This window comes from Linepithema humile, chromosome 3, assembly GCF_040581485.1.
Source record: "Linepithema humile isolate Giens D197 chromosome 3, Lhum_UNIL_v1.0, whole genome shotgun sequence".
Taxonomy (NCBI): Eukaryota; Metazoa; Arthropoda; class Insecta; order Hymenoptera; family Formicidae; genus Linepithema; species Linepithema humile.
This window is the reverse complement of record NC_090130.1, coordinates 1,217,835-1,238,939: the sequence shown is the minus strand read 5'-3', so window position 1 is coordinate 1,238,939 and position 21,105 is coordinate 1,217,835. Positions and strand designations below refer to the sequence as shown.

Sequence of the window (21,105 nt, the reverse complement as noted above, 5' to 3'; positions counted from 1 at the left end):
TAAGTCGTTTAATTTAGTAATTTAAAATTTGACACAATTTGTACTCATATATTACTAAATACAAAAAAATTTGAATAAATGCATTTTGAATGTAAACATACAAATTTGATACCTGATTGCTGACTTTCTCGCACACTAAATTAATGGTGATAAATTTCAAAATACTGCGGAAACATGATAATATGGTAATAATTTTGAACAATACTATGTAATTTGTATCACTGGGGATGAATATCATATAAAAAAGACTATACAAGGACAGTGTCGTGAAGATAAAGTAACTTCCCATTTTGAAAGTCATCTCTACTCCGAATATGGAGTCTAGCTCGCGAGATATATTACGTAATTCTAAATGAAGATGTCTACGAAAATATGATATTACAGTGTGCAAAACAAAATTTGATTAACAGTAATTACAATAATTACATGAATAGTCTTACATTATGATCCATATCATCCATTTATTGCTTGGATTGTGCGCAAATTGTCGTTGAGGCGTATGTAACACGGTATTATCCCAAGCTTGTATTATTCCATATTTATTATTGTTTGCCATATTTTTAAGATGTTCATTGATTTGATCAAACTTTATGCCTACGTATCTGAATATTAAAGAAAGATTGGTGGTTAATGATTTATGTTAATAAATATACATATAAATGTATCATAACATGGTTTTTATGAAATTTTAAGAAGTTTTTAATTTTTTATTAAAGTTTACTGATCTTTAGTTGTTATAAAATAATATTTGTGTATTAAAAATACTGACCCAATAATACTTGTTATTGTCAGATCGCTTAGGAAGGTAATATGATCGAAATAGCAGTATACATTAGAAAAATAGATAGCTGTAATAGTGTTACATTTATACACTTCCTTCGTAATTATGATTTGCATGGTGTTTAATAATATGGTTATTACGAACCATCCTAAAATGATCCATATAATTCTTTTACGTAGCGGCTGATAATTTGTAATTATTCCTAAATTTTCTAGCGTCGTGTCCACAATAGCCAACTTTTTCAGACAGTTTTTAAATTTCTGGTTGAATGAAAAAAGAGAGAAGGCAATTTGAAAACACACACAATAACAATAGATGAATGGAACTGTCAAAGTTTGATTCGCTTTTTAATAGGAATGGCTAGAACTGTTTAATAGTGACGTAACTGTTAAAATTACTTATGTATTATAATTTGTTGCAAACTTCACTTTTGAAGCCATCATTTTGATGATAATAAAAAAAAATTGCATTTAAGTTATTATTTTTATTAATTTATTTAAGTTTTGAGAGGGTTTAACTGTTATTAGTTATTAAAACGATTATAATGATACTCCTTTACCTTATTATGATACATTCCAAATAGAATTGATAATAGCAGTGTAAAATCGGTCATAATATCAATAGTATGATATACATTCAAGGTAAAAAACTCTATTGTAATGTGCACTCGGAGAACACAGTAAATTAACCATAATAGCAATATATAGAAGACTCCAAACCATGGTTTTGGATGACTTATCGGTAAGTAGACAATTCTTAAGCCAAACACGAAATTGATTAGCAGCAGTGGCGATAGAACCTTGTAAACACTCTGGTTCATTGCAAATATTGCGATTTATCCCTTTTCTACGGACTACACAACATACAACTTCTATGCAACTTCGAAATTATAGTTTCTACTTTAATGCACATTGGAACTATCGATCTATTGAATTATACATATTGTACATTTGTAAAAACAGATCTGATAATAGAAATAAATTATTTTGAGATAAAGAATTCAATTTGTATGTTTTCGTAATACTTGCTTAAAGAAATTTACTAATAACAAAGAGATATGCGATAAAATTATTTTAAGTTGGTATTAACTATATTTGTAATGCTGGTATAAATTATTCTATACGTAATATTTGGCGCAAAATTATTGATATATTAGATAATATTTAGGTTGAGACGCTGTTACTATACGAATATTATTACTATATTACAATATTATACGAATTATACGTGATATTTAGCATGAATTTATATATTAGGTAATATTTAGGTTGAGACGCTGTTATTTAATGTAATGATAGAAAAGAAAACATATTTATATAACGGTCAAAAATTTATTTAACAAAAATTCATATTATGTACAAAATATTGTATACCGCCGATCATTTAAGATGTGTTTGCGTATATTGCTTTCAGTATAAATTTTTAAGCAAATTTTCTGTTGCTGTATGTGCTTGTATTAATATAACTAGAACAGTTCCAACTGATAAAACAAACTGGAAAACAATAATTTTTTTGAACAATTAATTTTGCTATATTTATCCATATATTAGTAACAATTTAATGATAATTGTAATCATACCCCATAAATAAATTTGTAGCCAAATTTGAAAAGCCCAATCCCGCAAAATCGGAGCGGCGACAGTTTTATATGTAGCAATAGTTGCGAAATCTATTTCATAATATAATAGAGACATTTATAATTCTGTATTTTTAAAGCTAAACTAACTGTAAGACATCCCAAGTAGGAAGCAGTCATTGTCTGACGTCTTTTGTCGTTCTAATTATTAATTATGATGTTATAATCGGTAATAACGACAAAATAACGTTAGATAATGATCGATTACACTATTTGCAATAATTTTATGACATTTGTAAATTTATATTTCCACTTACATTTTCACTTGTTTCCATATCATTCATGAAATGATACGATATTTTATTTAAGAAATTTTTTGTTGAATTTGCCTGAAAATGAAATATGCTAAAATGAATATAATTCGTTTGATTTAGTAATGTAAAGTTTAACACAATTAGTGGTCATACAATCACTAAAAAAGATAAAAATTTGATTGACATTTCGAACGTAAAGACAAATTTAATACCTTGCTGTTGACTTTCTCGCATACTAAATTGATGGCGAAAAGTTTCAAAATATTGTAAGAATTCCAGAATATGATCAAAATAGTCCACAATACTATGTTATTTGTATAATTGCAAATAAATATTAAATAAAAAATATTATTAAAGCTAATTGACATGAGAATAAAGTAACTTCCCATTTTGAAAGTCATCTCTACTCCGAATATCGAGTCTAGCTCCCGAGGTACTTTACGCAATTCTAAATGTAGCTGTCTACGTAAATATCAGATTAAAATTAACTGCGCCAAATTTGATTGACAAAAATTACATGAATAGTTATACATTATGATCTATATCATTCATTTATTACTTGGAGTGTGCGCACATTGTCGTTGAGGCGTACGTAACACGGTATTACTCCAAGCTTGTGTCATTTTATATTTATTATTGTTTGCCATATTTTTAAGATGTTCATTGATTTGATGAAACTTTATGCCTACATATCTCAATATAGAAGAAAGATTAGTGGTTAATTATGTATTTCAATGAATATACATACAAATGTATACTTAATATGGTTTTTAAGCAATTTTAAGAATTTTTAAATTCTTTTATTAAAGCTTACTAATCTTTAGTTTTGATAAAATAATATCTGTATATTTAAAATACACTGACCCAATAATATTCGCCATTGTTAGATCGCTTAGAAAGTTAATATGAGCGCAATGGTTCTATACATTAGAAAGATAGATAGCTGTCATAATGTTACAATCATACGTTTTTTTCTGAAGTACGATTGGCACATTGTTTAATAATATGATTATTACAAACCATCCTAAAATGATCCATATAGTTTTTCTACGTAGTTGCTGATAATTTTTAATTATTCCTATGTTTTCTAGCGTCGTGTCCACAATAGCCAACCTTTTTAGACAGTTTTTAAATTTCTGGTTGCATGAAAATTGAATAGAGAGAATAGATTGAATAGAGAAAAATCAATTTAAAATGCACAACAACAATAAATGATTATTGGAACTGTGAAAGTTTAATTTGATTTTGAATAGGAATTGCTAGAATTGTTTAATAGAGACAAAACTGTTAACAGTATTTACATATGTGAACTGTTTTGTTAATAACTTCACATTTGAAGCCGTCATTTTGATGATGATAATAAGAAAAATTGCATTTGAGAAAGGTTTGACTGGTATTAATGATTACAAAAATTATAAGGATATTTCTTTACCTTATTGTGATATATTCCAAACAAAATTGATAATAGCACTGTTAAATCGGACAGTCCAGTAAAAATAATAAGATATACATCGAAATTAAAATATGTTATTGTCACGTTCGCTCTGAGACAATAATAAATTAACCAGAATGGCAGTATATATGTAAGTCCAAACCATGGTCTTAGATGACCTGTCGGTAATTGGACAATTTTTAAACCAAACACGTAATTGCTTATTAGCAGCAACGATAAAACCGTGTGAACACTCCTGTTCATGGTAAATATTGCAAACTGTTTTCTACCGACTGCACTACAACTTTGACTCGAATTCGTTATTATAATTGTTACTCTAATGCACTTAAGAATTATCCATCCATTGAATTATACATATTGCAATTTATGAAAACAGATCTCATAATAGATAAACAAAACATTTATAGATAAAAAATTAAATTGGTATGTTTTTGCAATAGCCGTTTAAACTCTGAGAAAATTGTTCTGTTTGATTCAACAAACCATCTGTTCGATTTTGGACCAAACAGACTCTGGTTAAATTTACCAGAATTTCTATTAATGCAAGAAGATTCTGAGAGATTCAACAATCTGTTTAGTTACGAGCTTACCAATCCAATCTGGTTAAGTTTATTACATTTTGATTGAATCTACCAGAATCTTGTTACAATAATAAGAATTCTAGTAGATGCGACGAGATTCAACCAAACTGGCAGATTCAACCAAAATCTGGTAGATTCAACCAAAATCTGTCAGTTTTGTCCAAAATCGAACAGACAGTTTATTGTATCAAGCAGAACTTTTTTCAATGAAGAAATTTATTAATAATATATTAATATACGATAGAATTGTTTTTAATTGGTATTAACGTGTTAAAATTGTAAAATAATTTGAAATTTTTTGAAGAAATATTTATACGCTTTGTATAATACACTTTGTTTAATATGATGATTCACTGAGAAAAATGTTTTGTTTGGTTTAATAATTGTCTGCTCAATTTTGGACAAAACAGACAGATTTTGGTTGAATCTACCAGGTTTTGGTTGAATCTGCCAGAATCTAGTTGCATTAATAAAAATTTTGATAGATTCAACTAAAATTTGTCTGTTTCGTCCAAAATCGAACAGACGGTTTGTTGAATCAGACGGAATATTTTTCTCAATGTAGAAATACACACATAATTAAAATATATACAATATAAAACAAACATTTTACACTTAGGATATTGTACGCCGACGATGGTTTAAGATATTTCTACATACGTATATTGTTTTAACTGTATATGTTTAATCTAATTTTCTGATTCTGTATACGATTGTATTAATATAACTAGAACAGTTCCAACTGATGAGACAAACTGGAACACAATAATTTTTTTAAACATTAAATTTTGCTTTATATATTGATGATAATTAAGATAATTATAATCATACCCCATAAACAAATTTGTAGCCAAATTGGAAAAGCCCAATTCCGCAAAATCTGAGTGGCGACTGTTTTATATGTAACAATAGTTGTGTGATCTGTTAGTTTAATATAATAGAGACATTTATATATAATTTTGCATTTTTGAAACTAGACTAACAATAAGATGTTTCAAGTAGTAAGCATTATTTGACATCTTTTTGTCGTCTTAATTGTTAATCATGACGACATTATGTCAATATTATGACATCCAAATAATAACGTTAGATAATGACTACTTTCTACCTGGAATAGTTTAATGATATTTGTTAAAGTTATATTACGACTTACATTTTCACATGTTTCAACATCGTTCATAAACTGCAATATTTTACGTAGGAAATTTTTTGTTGAATTTGCCTGAAATTGAAATATGCAAAAGTAAAAATAAGTCGTTTAACTTAGTAATTTAAAATTCAACACACAATTTGTACTCATACATTACTAAAATCAAAAAAATTTGAATGAATGCATTTTGAATGTAAACATACAAATTTGATACCTGGTTGGTGACTTTTTCGCACATTAAATTAATGGTGAGAAGTTTCAAAATATTATAGAAACACCATAATATGTAACTAATTTTGGACAATACTATGTGATTTGTATAATTGGGGATGAATATCACATAAAAAAGATGATTCAAGTTCAGTGTCATCAAGATAAAGTAACTTCCCATTTTAAAAGTCATCTCTACTCCGAATATCGAGTCTAGCTCGCGAGATATATTACGTAATTCTAAATGAAGATGTCTACGAAAATATGATATTACAGTGTGTAGAACAAAATTTGATTGACAGTAATTACAATAATTACATGAATAGTCTTACATTATGATCCATATCATCCATTTATTGCTTGGATTATGCGCAAATTGTCGTTGAGGCGTATGTAACACGGTATTATCCCAAGCTTGTATTATTCCATATTTATTATTGTTTGCCATATTTTTAAGATGTTCATTGATTTGATCAAACTTTATGCCTACGTATCTGAATATTAAAGAAAGATTGGTGGTTAATGATTTATGTTAATAAATATACATATAAATGTATCATAACATGGTTTTTACGAAATTTTAAGAAGTTTTTAATTTTTTATTAAGGCTTACTAATTTTTAGTTCTAATAAAATAATATTTGTGTATTAAAAATACTGACCCAATAATACTTGTTATTGTCAGATCGCTTAGGAAGGTAATATGATCGAAATAGCACCATACATTGAAATAATAGATAGCTGTCATAGTGTTACATTTAAGCTTTTCTTTCACAATTATGATTTGCATAGTGTTTAATAATATGGTTATTACAAACCATCCTAAAATGATCCATATAATTCTTTTACGTAGCGGCCGATAATTTGTAATTATTCCTAAGTTTTCTAGCGTCGTGTCCACAATAGCCAACTTTTTCAGACAGTTTTTGAATTTCTGGTTGAATGAAAAAAGGGAGAAGTCAATTTGATAACACACACAATAACAATAGATGAATGGAACTGGATGAATGGAACTGTCAAAGCTTGATTCGATTTTTAATAGGAATGGCTAGAACTGTTTAATAGTGACGTAACTGTTAAAATTACTTATGTATTATATTTTGTTGCAAACTTCACATTTGAAGCCATCATTTTGATGATGATAAAAAAAACATTGCATTTGAGTTATTATTTTTATTAATATATTTAAGTTTTGAGAGGGTTTAACTGTTATTAGTTATTAAAGAGATTATAAAGATACTCCTTTACCTTATTGTGATACATTTCAAAAAGAATTGATAATAGCAGTGTAAAATCGACCATGTCAGCAATAATTTGAATTACACTAAAGTTAAAAAACTCTGTTGTCATTTTCACTCGGAGAACACAGTAAATTAACCATAATAGCAGTATATAGAGGAGCGCAAACCATGCTTTTAAATGACTTATCGGTAAGTAAACGATTCTTAAGCCAAACACGAAATTAATTATCAGCAGTGGCGATAAAACTTTGTAAACACTCTTGTTCATTGCAAATATTGCGATTTATCCCTTTTCTACGGACTACACTACATACAACTTCTATTCGACTTCGAAATTATAGTTCTTATCTTAATGCACGTTGGAACTATCGATCTATTGAATTATACATATTGTACATTTGTGGAAACATATCTGATAATAGAAATAAATCATTTTGAGATAAAGAATTAAATTTGTAGGTTTTTATAATATCAGTTTAAAGAAATTTATTAATGACAAAGAGATATACTATGGAATGGTTAGTATTATCTAGAAATTAAAGTAATATGTCAACAATTTTTTAAGTGTTCTTTTGTGTAATGGGCTAAGACCCATGCGTTCCTATTATTTATATGTATTTCGGTGGATTTTGTGTATTCTTACGTGTTTTGCTATGTGTTTTATGTTTTCTTATATGTTTTATGTTAGTGGCGCTTTGCAAATGACAAGCCTCTCTCGTCACTGCGGAGTCGGTCGCGTAGATAGGAAAGAGATGCGGTAGTAATACGGGCGTAAATAAATTGATTATGCAAGAAAATTATGTATTATTCTGCCATCTTTTCACATTAAGAAAAAATTACATTATATTATGTGCAGAATATTGTATGCCGACGACTATTCAACGTATTTGAATGCATACAACTTTAGCTATATTTTTTGAAATAAACTTTCCGATTCTGTGTGCGCTTGTGCTAATATAACCAGGACAGTTCCAACAGATGCGACAAACTGGAAAATATGATTTTTTAAATATTTATTGCTAGTTTATTCATTTGTAGTACTAGTTATTAGATATCTGTAATCGTACCCCATAAATAAATTTGTAACCCATTTGGAAAAGTCCAATTCCGTTGAATTTAAGTGGCGACTGTTTTATATGTAGCAGTAGCTGTGAGATCTGTTAGTACAAGATAGAGACATTTGTAATTCTGTATTTTTTAAGCTAAATTAAGACATATTTTAGCGATATTTGTTATAATTATGTTATAACTTACATTTTCACATGTTTCAACATCGTTCATAGAATACGATAATTTATTTAGGAAATTTTTTGTCGAATTTGCCTGAAATCGAAATATGTAAGAATGAATACAAGTTATTCAATTTTGTAATCTAAAATTGAACACAATTTTATAGTTAAACAATGACTAAAAAGATTCGTATATATGCATTTCAAATGTGAATACAGATTCGATACCTGGCTGCTGACTTTTTCGCATACTAAATTAATGACGACTAGTTTCAAAGCATTGTGAGAACACCAGAATATGATAATAATACTGTACAATAATGTGAAATTTGTATAATTGCGGATGAATATCACATGAAAAATATTGTTTAAATCTAGTGCCATGAAGATAAAGTAACATCCCATTTTGATAGTCATCTCTACTCCGTACAGCGAGTCTACTTCGCGAGATATTTTACGTAATTCCAAATGAAGCTGCCTACGTAAATATGATATTAAAATTAGATCCGCAAAATTTTTGAATGACATCAATTACAGACAACAAGGCTATTTGGTCTTACATTATAATCCATATCATCCATTTTTTATTACTTGGGGTTTTTGCAAATCGTTGAGGTGTATGTAACACTGTATCATCCCAATCTTGCGTTGTTCCATATTTGTTATTGTTCGCCATATTTTTAAGGTATTCATTGATTTGATTAAACTTTGCGCCTACGTATCTAAATATAAAAGAAAAACTGGTGGTTAATGATTTATATTAATAAATATATATTTACAAATAAATTGTATTAAAATTTTCAGGAAATTTTAAAGTGTTTTAATTTCTGATACATAATAATACATATAGTTTTATTAATATTGTATATAATCCTTTTGCACATATTAATTCTCATAGAATAATCTTCGTATATGCAAAATACTAACCCAATAATATTCATCATTGTCAGATCTCCAATGAGGGTAATATGACAGCAATGGTTTAATACCAAAGTAATATAGATAGCTGTTATTATGTCATATTCAAACTTTTTTTTTAAGAATGTGATTTGCACGCTGGTTAATGATATGGCTATTGCGAACCATTTTAAGATGATCCATATTACTCTTTTGTGTAGTTGCTTATAATTTGTTATTATTCCTAATTTTTCCATTGTGGCATCTACAGTAGCTAGTTTTTTTAGACAGTTTCTAAATTTCTAACGCAAAAGAAGAAAGAGAAGCAATACATGATATGTATGATAATAATGGACAAATAATTAGTATTTATTCCAAAATTTTACTAATTTTGACATTATCTTGGCTTTTGAAAAATTGTGTTAGAATGTAAGTATTATTTGAAATAATTTTTGTCTAATAAATAATTTTTATTGCACGTTTTGTTAAAAGAAACCAGACCTCAACGTGAACGATATTTGACATTTTTATATCGTCGTTAGATACACATATATAAACTTTACAATAAGTTGTAATTTTTATTTATTATGCGTTAACTTACTTCTAATACTAATACTGTTTGAATATAATTAAGATTGATAATTGGTATCAAAAGAGATATATTGTGCCGACATTTTCTTACCTTATCGTGATACACTGCAATCACAACTGTTAATAGCACTTTGAAAACGAACAATCCATTAAAAAAAAAGTGTATATTATTGAAATGATGCATATGACGTATTACTATATTGCGCATTAGAAGAAATTGAAAAATCGTCCACAATAGCAGCATATAAAAAATTCCAAGCCATGGTCGTTGATGTTTCACCGGAAATTTGAAAATTCTTAAACCAAACACGTAATTAATTATCAAGAGCGGCAATAAAACCGTGTGCACGTTTTTGTGCATGGCGAATATCGCAAACTATACGTTTTCTGCCGTTTAGGCGACAATGATGGTGAATCTTTGTAATTATAATTGTTGCACTTATGTATATTAGAATTATTGATTGAATTTTATATATTGTAATTTCTCAAAACAGATCTTCTGACACATACAAAAAAAATATTTCCATTCTGATCAAATTAAATATATATCTATTATATGCGTTTCTATTATACGCATTGAAAGAAATTTGCTACTAACAAATGAGATAGCAATAGAAGCAATAGAATTGCTTTTAGTCAGTATTGACTAAGAGTGTAATATTAAAATGATATATCCTAGAGCAATATTTATGGTACATTGGTGTTGAATATAATGAAGAAAATTGTACTTTTTTTACATATGCAAAATTGCTATTACATCTAAAAGAAAGTGAATTATTTCTATTGAAAATAATCAATGAAGGACAGGAAAAAAAAATTAAAAAAATTATTTTAAATATAAAATAGCAATTTAGTGTTTTGCATAGCAATATTTTATATAAAAAGCTAGCGAATAGTTTTTACAGGATGAATATTTGTACAATGCTATCGTAAATATTTATAAGATTTATTAAGTAACAAGATAATATAAATTTTAATTAATAAAAGTCTAAAATGTATTAAAATGAAATAACATATAATTATGATAAATATTTAAAATGTTTGTCTTTGTTAAGATAATAGAACAATTAATAGTTTATATTGTTAGCACAATTATTATACTCATAATTGACAAGTATACATATAATTGTCAAAACTATATTTAGGAAAGATTATATTTCATGCAGAATATTATATACTCACAACCATTAATATATTTGGATATCAATATTATGTTAGTTATATAATTTTAAATATTGTTTCTGATTGCATATGCGCTTGTATTACTAAAACAAGAACAGTTCCAACAGACGCGACAAACTGGAATACAATATGTTTTTTATTAATAATTTTTGTTAATACAATTATTTAAAGTAATGTTAATTATATGATAATTACAATCGTACCCTATAAATAAATTTGTAGCCAAATTGGAAAAGTCCAATCCCGTAGAATTTGAGTGACGATTGTTTCATATGTAGCAATAGCTGTGAGACCTGTTGGATAAAGAGACATTTGTAATTCTACTTTGAGGACTGAACTTATCTATTGTAGTAACTTTTGTTACTAAAATTATATTATGAAATTTACATTTTCATATATTTCAACGTCATTCATAGAATACAATACTTTCTTCAAAAAACTTTGCGATGAATTTGCCTGAAATTGGTATGTAAAGTAGAATATAAGAGGTTTAATAGTAAAATTTGTTACAAGCTGTTTCATGTGAAATTTATCACTACTTAATAATCAAATAATAATTTAAAAAATTTGAATAGATGCATTTCAAATGTAAATACAAATTCGATACCTGGCTGCTGACTTTCTCGCACACTAAGTTAATGATGAGAAATTTGTATAAATTATGAAAAAACAAATATAGTACAAGAGTAATATACAATTTTTGATGTTTTGTAAAATTGTGGATGAATATCACATGAAAAATATCATTAACGCTCATTGCCACAAAGATAAAGTAACATCCCATTTTGAAAGTCATCTCTGCTCCGTATATCGAGTCTAGCTCGCGAGATATTTTACGTAATTCCAAGTGAAGCTGTCTACGTAAATACGATATTGAAATTAGCTGCGCCAAATTTGATTGACAAGAATTACAGGAATAGTCTTACATTATAATCCATATCATCCATTTATTGCTTGGAGTTTTCGCAAATCTGCGTTGAGGTAAATGTAATACAGCATTTTCCCAAGCTCGTTTTATTGTATGTTTATTATTATTTGTCATATTTTGAAGATGTTCATTGATTTGATCGAATTTTGTCCCTACATATCTAAATATAAAGAAAACTAGTAGTTAATGATCTTTATTAATAAATAAATAAATATATATATACAAATAAATTGTATTAAAATATTTAGGAAATTTTAAGAAGTTTTTGTTTTTTATAAAATTGTAAATAATTTTTATGCGTATATCAAATTTTGGTAGAATAAGCTTTATATACTGACTTAATAATATTAGTCATTGTCAGATCTCCAATGATGCTAACATTACTGCAATGGTTTGATAGCAAAGGGATATAGATAGCTTTCATAGTGTCGTATTCAAGCTCTTTTGTCAAATATATGATTTGCACACTATTTAATAATAATATATCTGTTATAAAGCATCCTAAGACAATCCATACTGTTCTTTTATATAGCTGCTGATAATTTGTAATTATTCTTAATGTTTCCAGTGTAGCTTCTACGATAATCAGTTTTTTCAGGCAGTTTCTAAATTTCTAGTGTAAAAAAAACGTAAGAATCAATACAATGCATGCTTATGATATCTTTTTTAAAATATGATAATTGAGATCGATTATTGATCTCAAGAAAGATTGTACTGACATTTTCTTACCTTATCATGATAAACTCCAAACACAATTGATAATAACACTGTGAAAGCGGCGATCCCGTTATATATAAGGTATATTTTGGGATAATGATCTGTGTTATGTATTTTCATACTGCATACTGTGAAAAAGTAAATTGACCACAATAGTAGCACATAGAAGAATCCAAACCATGGTCTTTGTTGATTTGCCGAAAATTTGAAAATTCTTAAACCAAGCACGTAATTAATTATCATGAGTGGCGATAAAACCGTGCAAACATTTTTGTTCATGATAAATATTGCCAAGTATGTTTTCTGCTGACTAAACGACGTTGATGATGGATCTTTGTAACTGAAATTGTAACACTTACGTATATTAGAATTATTGATCCGCTAAATTTTTTTACATATACAATTTATAAAAAAAGTTTGATGACAGGTACAAAATATCTTCATATCATTTTAGTAATATGATAATTTTTAATTTATGCGTTTTTATTATATGTTTAAAGAAATTACTATCCACAAATGAGATATGCAATAGAATTATTTTTTGTGAGTATTGATTAAAAGAGTATTATTAAAATGAAATATCTTAGAGCAATATAATATTTAATATAACGCACAAGAAAATAAGAAATTCTTCTAAATATATATAGCATTTTTTAGTATTTTACATGTTGTATTGTATAAAAACTAGCGAGTTTTAAATTTCTTCAAAAATATATATGGTTCAAAAATATATTTAGTAAGGAATTTAAGAGTTCAGTAAGAAAAACTCTTGTCAATTTTTTTATTTTTTTGAGAGAAGAAAAAAAATTCTGTTATCCTTAATTTTTAGAAAATAACTTACTTTTCAGTAACTTGTTAACAATATAAATCAAGGCATGAGTTGTTTATAAGAATTTATGCAACCATACTGTAGATTCCACTTGTGACTACTAGAATACGCTATTATCTCAATTTCCTCAATTTTTGACAAGGGTTGTTTTTGTTATGAACTCTTCAATTGTATTATATGCTTTCTGTTAGTATATATTACTACAGTATATTGATATTTATTTAAAAAGAAGCATTACATATTGGAGAAATGGCACAATTTTTTGATAACGTCTACTTATTTACGTGCGCCTGGATTAGTATAATTAAAAAGATTGCAATAGACGTAAGAAACTGAAAAAAACAGTAATTTATGAAACATATTTATTATAAATTTGTAGAGGCTAATTACATAACAATTATAACATACCTTATGAAGAAATTTAAAACCAAATTGGAAAAAGCCAATCCCGCAGAATTTGAATGGTGCTTGAGCTACGTGTAATAGAAACTGTGAAATCTAAATGAAATAGAAGAGAATTTTTAATATTACTTCACATAGTTTTCCGTTATACTGATGTCTCGAATAAGCTTTTTTATAGATCAATTAATTATCATAAATTCAAATTAAACAAATATAATATTTAGTAATCTGTCATTATTTTGAGTTGTTTTAAAGTGTTATTTATATAAAATTAAATTTTGAATGACGGAATGACGACAATGACGTACCTGAGAATTGTAATTGCCACATTCTTGCATATTGAAATCATCGATTCTGTTGAATTTTAAATATTATAAACTATCGAAACAAGTTTCTTAATGAGTTTATCGCGTGTTTATACACAAAGTACACATATTTATATGTAATTGATTATTTTATCAATTGATGTTGTTTTCGACATTCTTTTTTATCGTTATTTTTATTTTCGACATTTTTATCGTTATTTATCCAGACTATTTTGTAATTATATTATAAATATAAAATAATTATTAAATAATAAATAAAAAAAAGAGAATAATTAAAAAATCTAGTACAATACACAAATACAAAATAACTTATGAATATAAGTGATATTCGAAACACGCCATAAAAGTTGTGCTTTTTACTAAAATATGTAAAATTATCCCATGATAATCACGGGTAATTGTTTATTATAATAATAATTAAAAGAAAAATATCAGGAAAAAATTAATAAATCATGATGAATATAGACTGGAATAAAATTTGAAATTTTGATAGTTTACATTGTAATATTTCTTCTAAAACAATAGTTAATATTAAGTTTGAATAAAAATACATAACTTTTGATAATGATTTATTAAGGAATCATATTATATACACTTGTGTTAATATAATTTACAGATGTCCATTTGAATATATGTATGTACGTTTCATTAGTCATAATTATATAATAACGTCTATTTATTTGTGAACGGTTGTATTAGTAAAATTACGACCGTGGTGAGTGACTTAAAAAACTAGAAGAAAATAATGCTTTATTTGTAATAATCTCAATTTTGTGTGTGTATATAGTGAACTTTTTCAATTATATACCTATATTGTTGTATATAATTATATTGATTTTATAGATACCTGATAAAAATATTTGAAACCAAATTGGAAAAGCCCAATCCCGCAGAATTTGAGTGGTGCTTGAGCTACGTGTAATAGAAACTGTGAAATCTAAATGAAATAGAAAAGAATTTTTAATATTACTTCACATAGTTTTCCGTTATACTGATGTCTCAAATATAAAGTTTTTTTATAGATCAGTTAATATAATTATCATAAATGCATATTAAATAAATGTAATGTTTAGTAATTTGTCATTATTTTGAGTTGTTTTAAAGTATTATTTATATAAGATTAAGTTTTTTGAACCATTTTTTTCAAATTTAGTGTCAAAAAAGTACTAGTAATTTGTAATTAAATAATTAATATTTATCTAAAAATTCAATAATTTATGTCTAATAGCGTACTTATTTTATTTTTGAAGAAATGTCTCAGGAGTCACTACATTATTTTCTTATTTTTTCATAAAACAATTTTATTAAATATATGTAGAAAGAAGAGAATTTTGTTCATTATTTATAATACATTAATATATAGAGTGTTTCTTATAAAAATTTGCGCTTTTTTATGAGTTTTTTCTGCTTTTTTCTACGAGTTTCTATGAGTTTTTAAATAATGTATTCGTGAAATTTGATCATTGTTGAACCATACATATTATTGATCTATAAAAACGGCAATAAAACTGATCAAATGCTATTCGCTAAGGCAAGTACCATCACAATTGCAAATTATATTTTCGACTTTACTCGACTGATCGCAACAATAACGGAATTTGAGCAGTGCTTGAATTATTTGCAAGAAAAATTGTAAAATTTATATGTAACAAACAGTTTAATGTGCAAATTTATTTTTGTTTAAATTTAAATTTAATTGATATTTATTTTAGTAATATATAATACAATTGTTACACACACATTAAACTTACGTTTTCACGAATTTTGACATCAGTATTAGAACATGATATTCTACTAATAAAACATCCCGTTGCATTTGCCTGAAATAAAATTACATTTGCATTTTTGAGTTATCTAGCGGACTATAACATGTAATATTATTTAGTAAATTCATATTCAAATATATAGTAAATTAAATATAATTATACAGTAAATTCTAAATAAGCTGAATTCAAATTTTATAAAATTATATATTATAAAATTCGTACCTTAATGCTGATTTTTTCACATATAAAATTAATGAAAAAAAGTTTAAATGTGTTTAGGATAATCCAGAATGAAATAATAAAAATAAACTCTATTTTGTCATGAACATAATTGTTGATAAATATTAGGTTGAAGATTTCACGAAGACATAATGCTATATGACTGAAATACAATGCCATTTTGAGAGTCATCTGAATTCCAAATGTCGTGTTTATTTCGCGACATATTTCTTGTAACTCCAAATGAAGGTGTCTGTAAATGCAGTATTAAATCTTGCTGCAAAAACAGTTGATACAATTTATTAAATTTACATAGACTCATACATTACGACCCACGTCATCAATTTGTTGCTTGGAATTTTCAAAAATCGGGGATGACATGAATTGAGCACAGGATTTTTCCGAGCATACTTTATTTTATGCTTGTCTCTTATCACTTTTTGAAAATTTTTGTTAATTTGATCAAACTTTAGCTCTATGTATCTATGTAACAAAAAGGTATTCGAAGATATTTTAAAAAATTTTAAATTTTTATGTGTAACAATGTAATGTTTTCTCAAGTTTGTATATATTAAAAAATAATTTTTAGAATTTTGTATAATAAGATATACCAACCCAAGAATACTCGCAAGAATTAGATCGTCAAGGTGATTAATATGAGTGCAATAATTCAGTACAAAAGGAACATATATAGCTATTATAACATTGTGATTGTACTGATTTCTCAACCAGTAAGCTTCGCCACAAGTGGTTAATATAATCACCATAAGCCATCCTACGACCAGCCATATTGTCCTCATATACAGCTTTTGGTAATCTGTCATTATATTAAGTTGTTCTAAAGTATTGTCCACAATATCGAGTTTCTTTAGACATTTTCGAAATTTCTGTTCAAAGTAGACAATACGTAATAAACAAATAATTAGTGTTTGACTGAGCTTCATGACTTTAAATTTAGTAATGTAATTATCTAACTTTTGAAACAAAAGAATAATGTATTATAGATATATATTTGCTATTTTTTTTAAAAATAATACTAATATAGGGTAAAAAATTTGTTAATTATTTGTATCTACATGCATTACAAGGCGTAGCATCTGTAGCTTTTTTTGTTCACAATTTGAAAACTATAGTAAATTTAAAAGTTTTTAACTTACTTTATATATATATATATATATATATATATATATATATATATATATATATATTAATGATCTAAATACGATTTGTATTACTTATTGTTAATAAGTGACTAATGTGCTGAGATGTTTTACCTTATCATTATACACTCCGGAGCCAACCGTTGTTAATGTTGTAAAAATGTTCAGCAATAGACAAATGAAGTATAGTGTAGAGTAGTGAACCGGATACGAGATTATTATTATTATTGTATATGACAAAAGAAAAAAATAAACTGACCATAATAGCAGAATGTACAGAAGATTTAACCACGATCTCGAGTAACTTAAGTGTAATTCGACAATCCTTAAACCGCACACGTAACTGATTATCAACAACGGCGATAAAACTGATTGAATACTGTTTGTCATAGCAGACGGTGTCACGATTGCGAACTATACTTCTTTCATCGACGGAATGACGACAATGACGTACCTGGAAATTGTAATTGCCACATTCTTGCAAATTGAAATTATTGATCTGTTGAATTTTAAATATCACAAACTATCGAAACAAGTTTGTTAATGAGTTTATCGCGTGTTTATACACGAAGTATACATATTTATATGTAATTGATTATTTTATCAATTGATGTTGTTCTCGGCGTTCTTTTTTATTGTTATTTATCCAGACTATTTTGTAATAATATTATAGATATATAAAATAATTATTAAATAATAAATAAGAAAAAGAGAATAATTAAAAAATCTAGTACAATACACAAATATAAAATAACTATAAATATAAGTGATATTTGAAACACGTCATAAAAGTTGCGTTTTTTACTAAAATATGTAAAATTATCCCATGATAATCACGGGTAATTGTTTACTATAATAATAAAAAGAAAAATATCAGAAAAAAATAAACAAATCATGGTGAATATAGACCGGAACAAAATTTGAAATTTTGATAGTTTACGTTGTAATACTCGTATTTCTTCTAAAGCAATGGTTAATATTAAATTTGAATAAAAATACATAACTTTTGATAATGATTTATTAAGGAATCATGTTACACTTGTGTTAATATAATTTACGGATGTCCATTTGAATATATGTATGTACGTTTCATTAGTCATAATTATATAATAACGTCTATTTATTTGTGAAGGGTTGTATTAATAAAATTAAGACCGTGGTAAGCGACTTAGAAAACTAGAAGATAATAATGTTTTATGTGTAATAATCTCAATTTTTTGTGTGTATATAGTGAATTTTTCAATTATATACTTATATTGTTGTATATGTATATGTAATTATATTGATCTTATAGATACCTGATAAAAATATTTGAAACCAAATTGGAAAAGTCCAATACCGCTGAATCTAAATGGCGCTTGAGTCATGTGCAATAGAAGCTGTGAAATCTATATCAATACAATAAATCGATTAATATACTTACACATTTATAATTTTTTATTTTTTCTTAAACTTAAATCAAAATCGATTTTAATAATGTATAATAAACACATACTTGCATTAGAACTTACATTTTCACGAACTTCAATATCATAAGTAGAGTATGATATCCTATTTACCAAGTTTCCTATTTTATTTGCCTAAAATCAAATTATATAAAACATAATTAAAGATATTTCTAGTTAAATGGTATCAAATTTAATGTTATTTGATAACAAAATAATAGTTGACAGAAAAAAGTGTATTTTGCATTTCAATATAAATTTATAGTACCTTAACGCTAACTTTTTCGCACATATAATTAATGAAAAAAAGTTTACAACTGTTTAGGATGATATACAGTAGCATTAAAAAAATATACGTTGTCTCATTATGCACATAATTATGGATGAATATAAGGTTAATTATTTCACGAAGAGTCACAGCTATAAAACCAAAATATAGTGCCATTTTAACAGTCATCTGCTTTCCGAATATTGTGTTTATTTCATGAGATAGTTTTTGTAACTCCAAATGAAGATGTCTGTGTAAACGTAATATTAGTCCTTTTTGCTTAAAGTTGATACTATTTATAAAATTTACATTATTTCTTACATCACAATCCATGTTATAAATTTGCTGCTTATAGCTTTCAAAGAACGTTGACGTGAATGCAACACAATATTTTCATAAAAATGTTTATTTTCAAGTTTATTGTTTCTTGTTATATTTTGAAAATTTTCGTTTATTTGATCAAACTTTAGCCCTATATATCTAAATATAAAAAAGAAGTAATAGATTAATTATTGCGGATACATTATAATATATTGGCATCTTTAAAATATTTTACAAACGTTTAAATTTTTATGAGTAATATAGTATAATCTCAAAAATCAATATGTTAAAAAGTAATTCTTGTATATAAAAGAATATACCAACCCAAGCAAAGTCACGATAAGTATATCTTCAATGACATTAATATTAAGACAGTACATTAATAAAAAGGGGACATATATAGCTGTTATAATATCATGACCATATTCATATCTCAACCAGTCAGCTTCACAATAGATCGATATTATGATTATGATTAACCATCCAAAGATAAGCCATATTATTCTTGCATACAGTTTTTCGTAATCCGTTGTTATTCCGAGTTGTTTTAAAGTATTATCCACAATATCGAGTTTTTTCAAACATTTTCTAAATTTCTATTTTCAACCGATATACACAAATAATCAGTGTTTATCTAGGAACTTCATCTTATGTTAATAATGTCATTATCTTATTAAAAAATATTGTTATTACACACAAATTTTTAATAAATACTAAATAATTATTGTAAATTATAATAAATTAAATATTTCACAACTTATTTTTTTTTATTTATAAGCTATCCAAATGTTAGTTTTGTTATTGTTAATAAGCGAACGTATATTATATCGATTAAGATACTTATCCTACCTTATCACGATACACTCCAAGGATAACTGATATTAATGTTAAAACATTGTTCACCAAAAAGGAAATTACATATATTTTGGAATGATAATTCAAGTACGACATTATTCTATATATCACAAAAAAAATATAAACTGACCACAATAACAACATATATAGAAGACCAAACCATTGTCTTCGGTATCGTGACGGAAATTCGACAATTCTCATACCGCACACATAACTAATCGACAAGAGCGGCGACAAAACTGATCGAATACTGTTTGCCATGGCAGATGCCGTTGCAATTGCCTACTATGTTTTTTCCGTTGATCGGATAGCGACGATATCGAGTGTCCGTAATTACAATTGCTTTTATGCATATTAAAATAATCGATTTGTTGAATTTTACATTTTATCAACTGAAAGTCTATTAATGAAAATGTTGTGGATTTTTACATGTAACAAATACATTAAAAACGCCGATTAACTTTTCTTAATATTTTATTGTGAGATAGAACCTTCTTTGCAGAGCTTTGATAGAGAATATTAGAAATACTTGAAAAGTACACAACTTTATATTTAGTGAGATAGAAATCATCAGCCGTTTCTTTAGGAGGCGAGATCTCGATAATGTATTTAGAAAGAAATCATATCGTACACGCTTGTGTCATACATTAATATAATTTATAGAT

General features: G+C 26.4%; 3 protein-coding genes and 1 long non-coding RNA gene across 5 annotated transcripts; all 4 read right to left on the bottom strand.

Moving 5' to 3' along the window:
* Positions 1-1,206: 1,206 nt before the first annotated feature.
* LOC136998578 (uncharacterized) lies at positions 1,207-3,810 on the bottom strand. Its single transcript, XR_010889169.1, has 3 exons — positions 2,675-3,810; positions 2,361-2,450; positions 1,207-2,274 (listed from the first exon to the last, which is right to left on the bottom strand). It is a non-coding gene; the product is annotated as an uncharacterized lncRNA (long non-coding RNA).
* A 4,338-nt stretch (positions 3,811-8,148) lies between these two features.
* On the bottom strand, positions 8,149-12,290 carry LOC136998773 (uncharacterized). Of its 2 annotated transcripts, XM_067351962.1 has the most exons (7): positions 11,592-12,290; positions 9,462-11,497; positions 9,095-9,256; positions 8,763-9,012; positions 8,560-8,628; positions 8,373-8,462; positions 8,149-8,293 (listed from the first exon to the last, which is right to left on the bottom strand). In XM_067351962.1, exons 2-7 carry the CDS (start codon positions 9,686-9,688, stop codon positions 8,213-8,215), a joined length of 879 nt encoding a protein of 292 aa, XP_067208063.1. In that variant the 5' UTR covers positions 9,689-11,497; positions 11,592-12,290; the 3' UTR covers positions 8,149-8,212. The 2 variants fall into 2 exon arrangements, with proteins under 2 accessions (XP_067208063.1, XP_067208064.1); XM_067351963.1 differs by having other exon boundaries at positions 9,462-12,290.
* Positions 12,291-14,596: 2,306 nt separating this feature from the next.
* On the bottom strand, positions 14,597-18,527 carry LOC136998624 (uncharacterized). Its single transcript, XM_067351615.1, has 7 exons — positions 17,666-18,527; positions 17,007-17,278; positions 16,716-16,874; positions 16,395-16,644; positions 16,158-16,226; positions 15,254-15,343; positions 14,597-15,138 (listed from the first exon to the last, which is right to left on the bottom strand). Exons 1-7 carry the CDS (start codon positions 17,939-17,941, stop codon positions 15,079-15,081), a joined length of 1,176 nt encoding a protein of 391 aa, XP_067207716.1. The 5' UTR covers positions 17,942-18,527; the 3' UTR covers positions 14,597-15,078.
* A 28-nt stretch (positions 18,528-18,555) lies between these two features.
* On the bottom strand, positions 18,556-21,098 carry LOC136998625 (uncharacterized). The gene is made up of 7 exons (XM_067351616.1): positions 20,435-21,098; positions 19,910-20,181; positions 19,586-19,744; positions 19,265-19,514; positions 19,063-19,131; positions 18,850-18,939; positions 18,556-18,727 (listed from the first exon to the last, which is right to left on the bottom strand). The coding sequence occupies exons 1-7, from the start codon at positions 20,699-20,701 to the stop codon at positions 18,668-18,670; spliced, it is 1,167 nt and encodes a 388-aa protein (XP_067207717.1). The 5' UTR covers positions 20,702-21,098; the 3' UTR covers positions 18,556-18,667.
* Between the last annotated feature and the right edge of the window lie 7 nt (positions 21,099-21,105).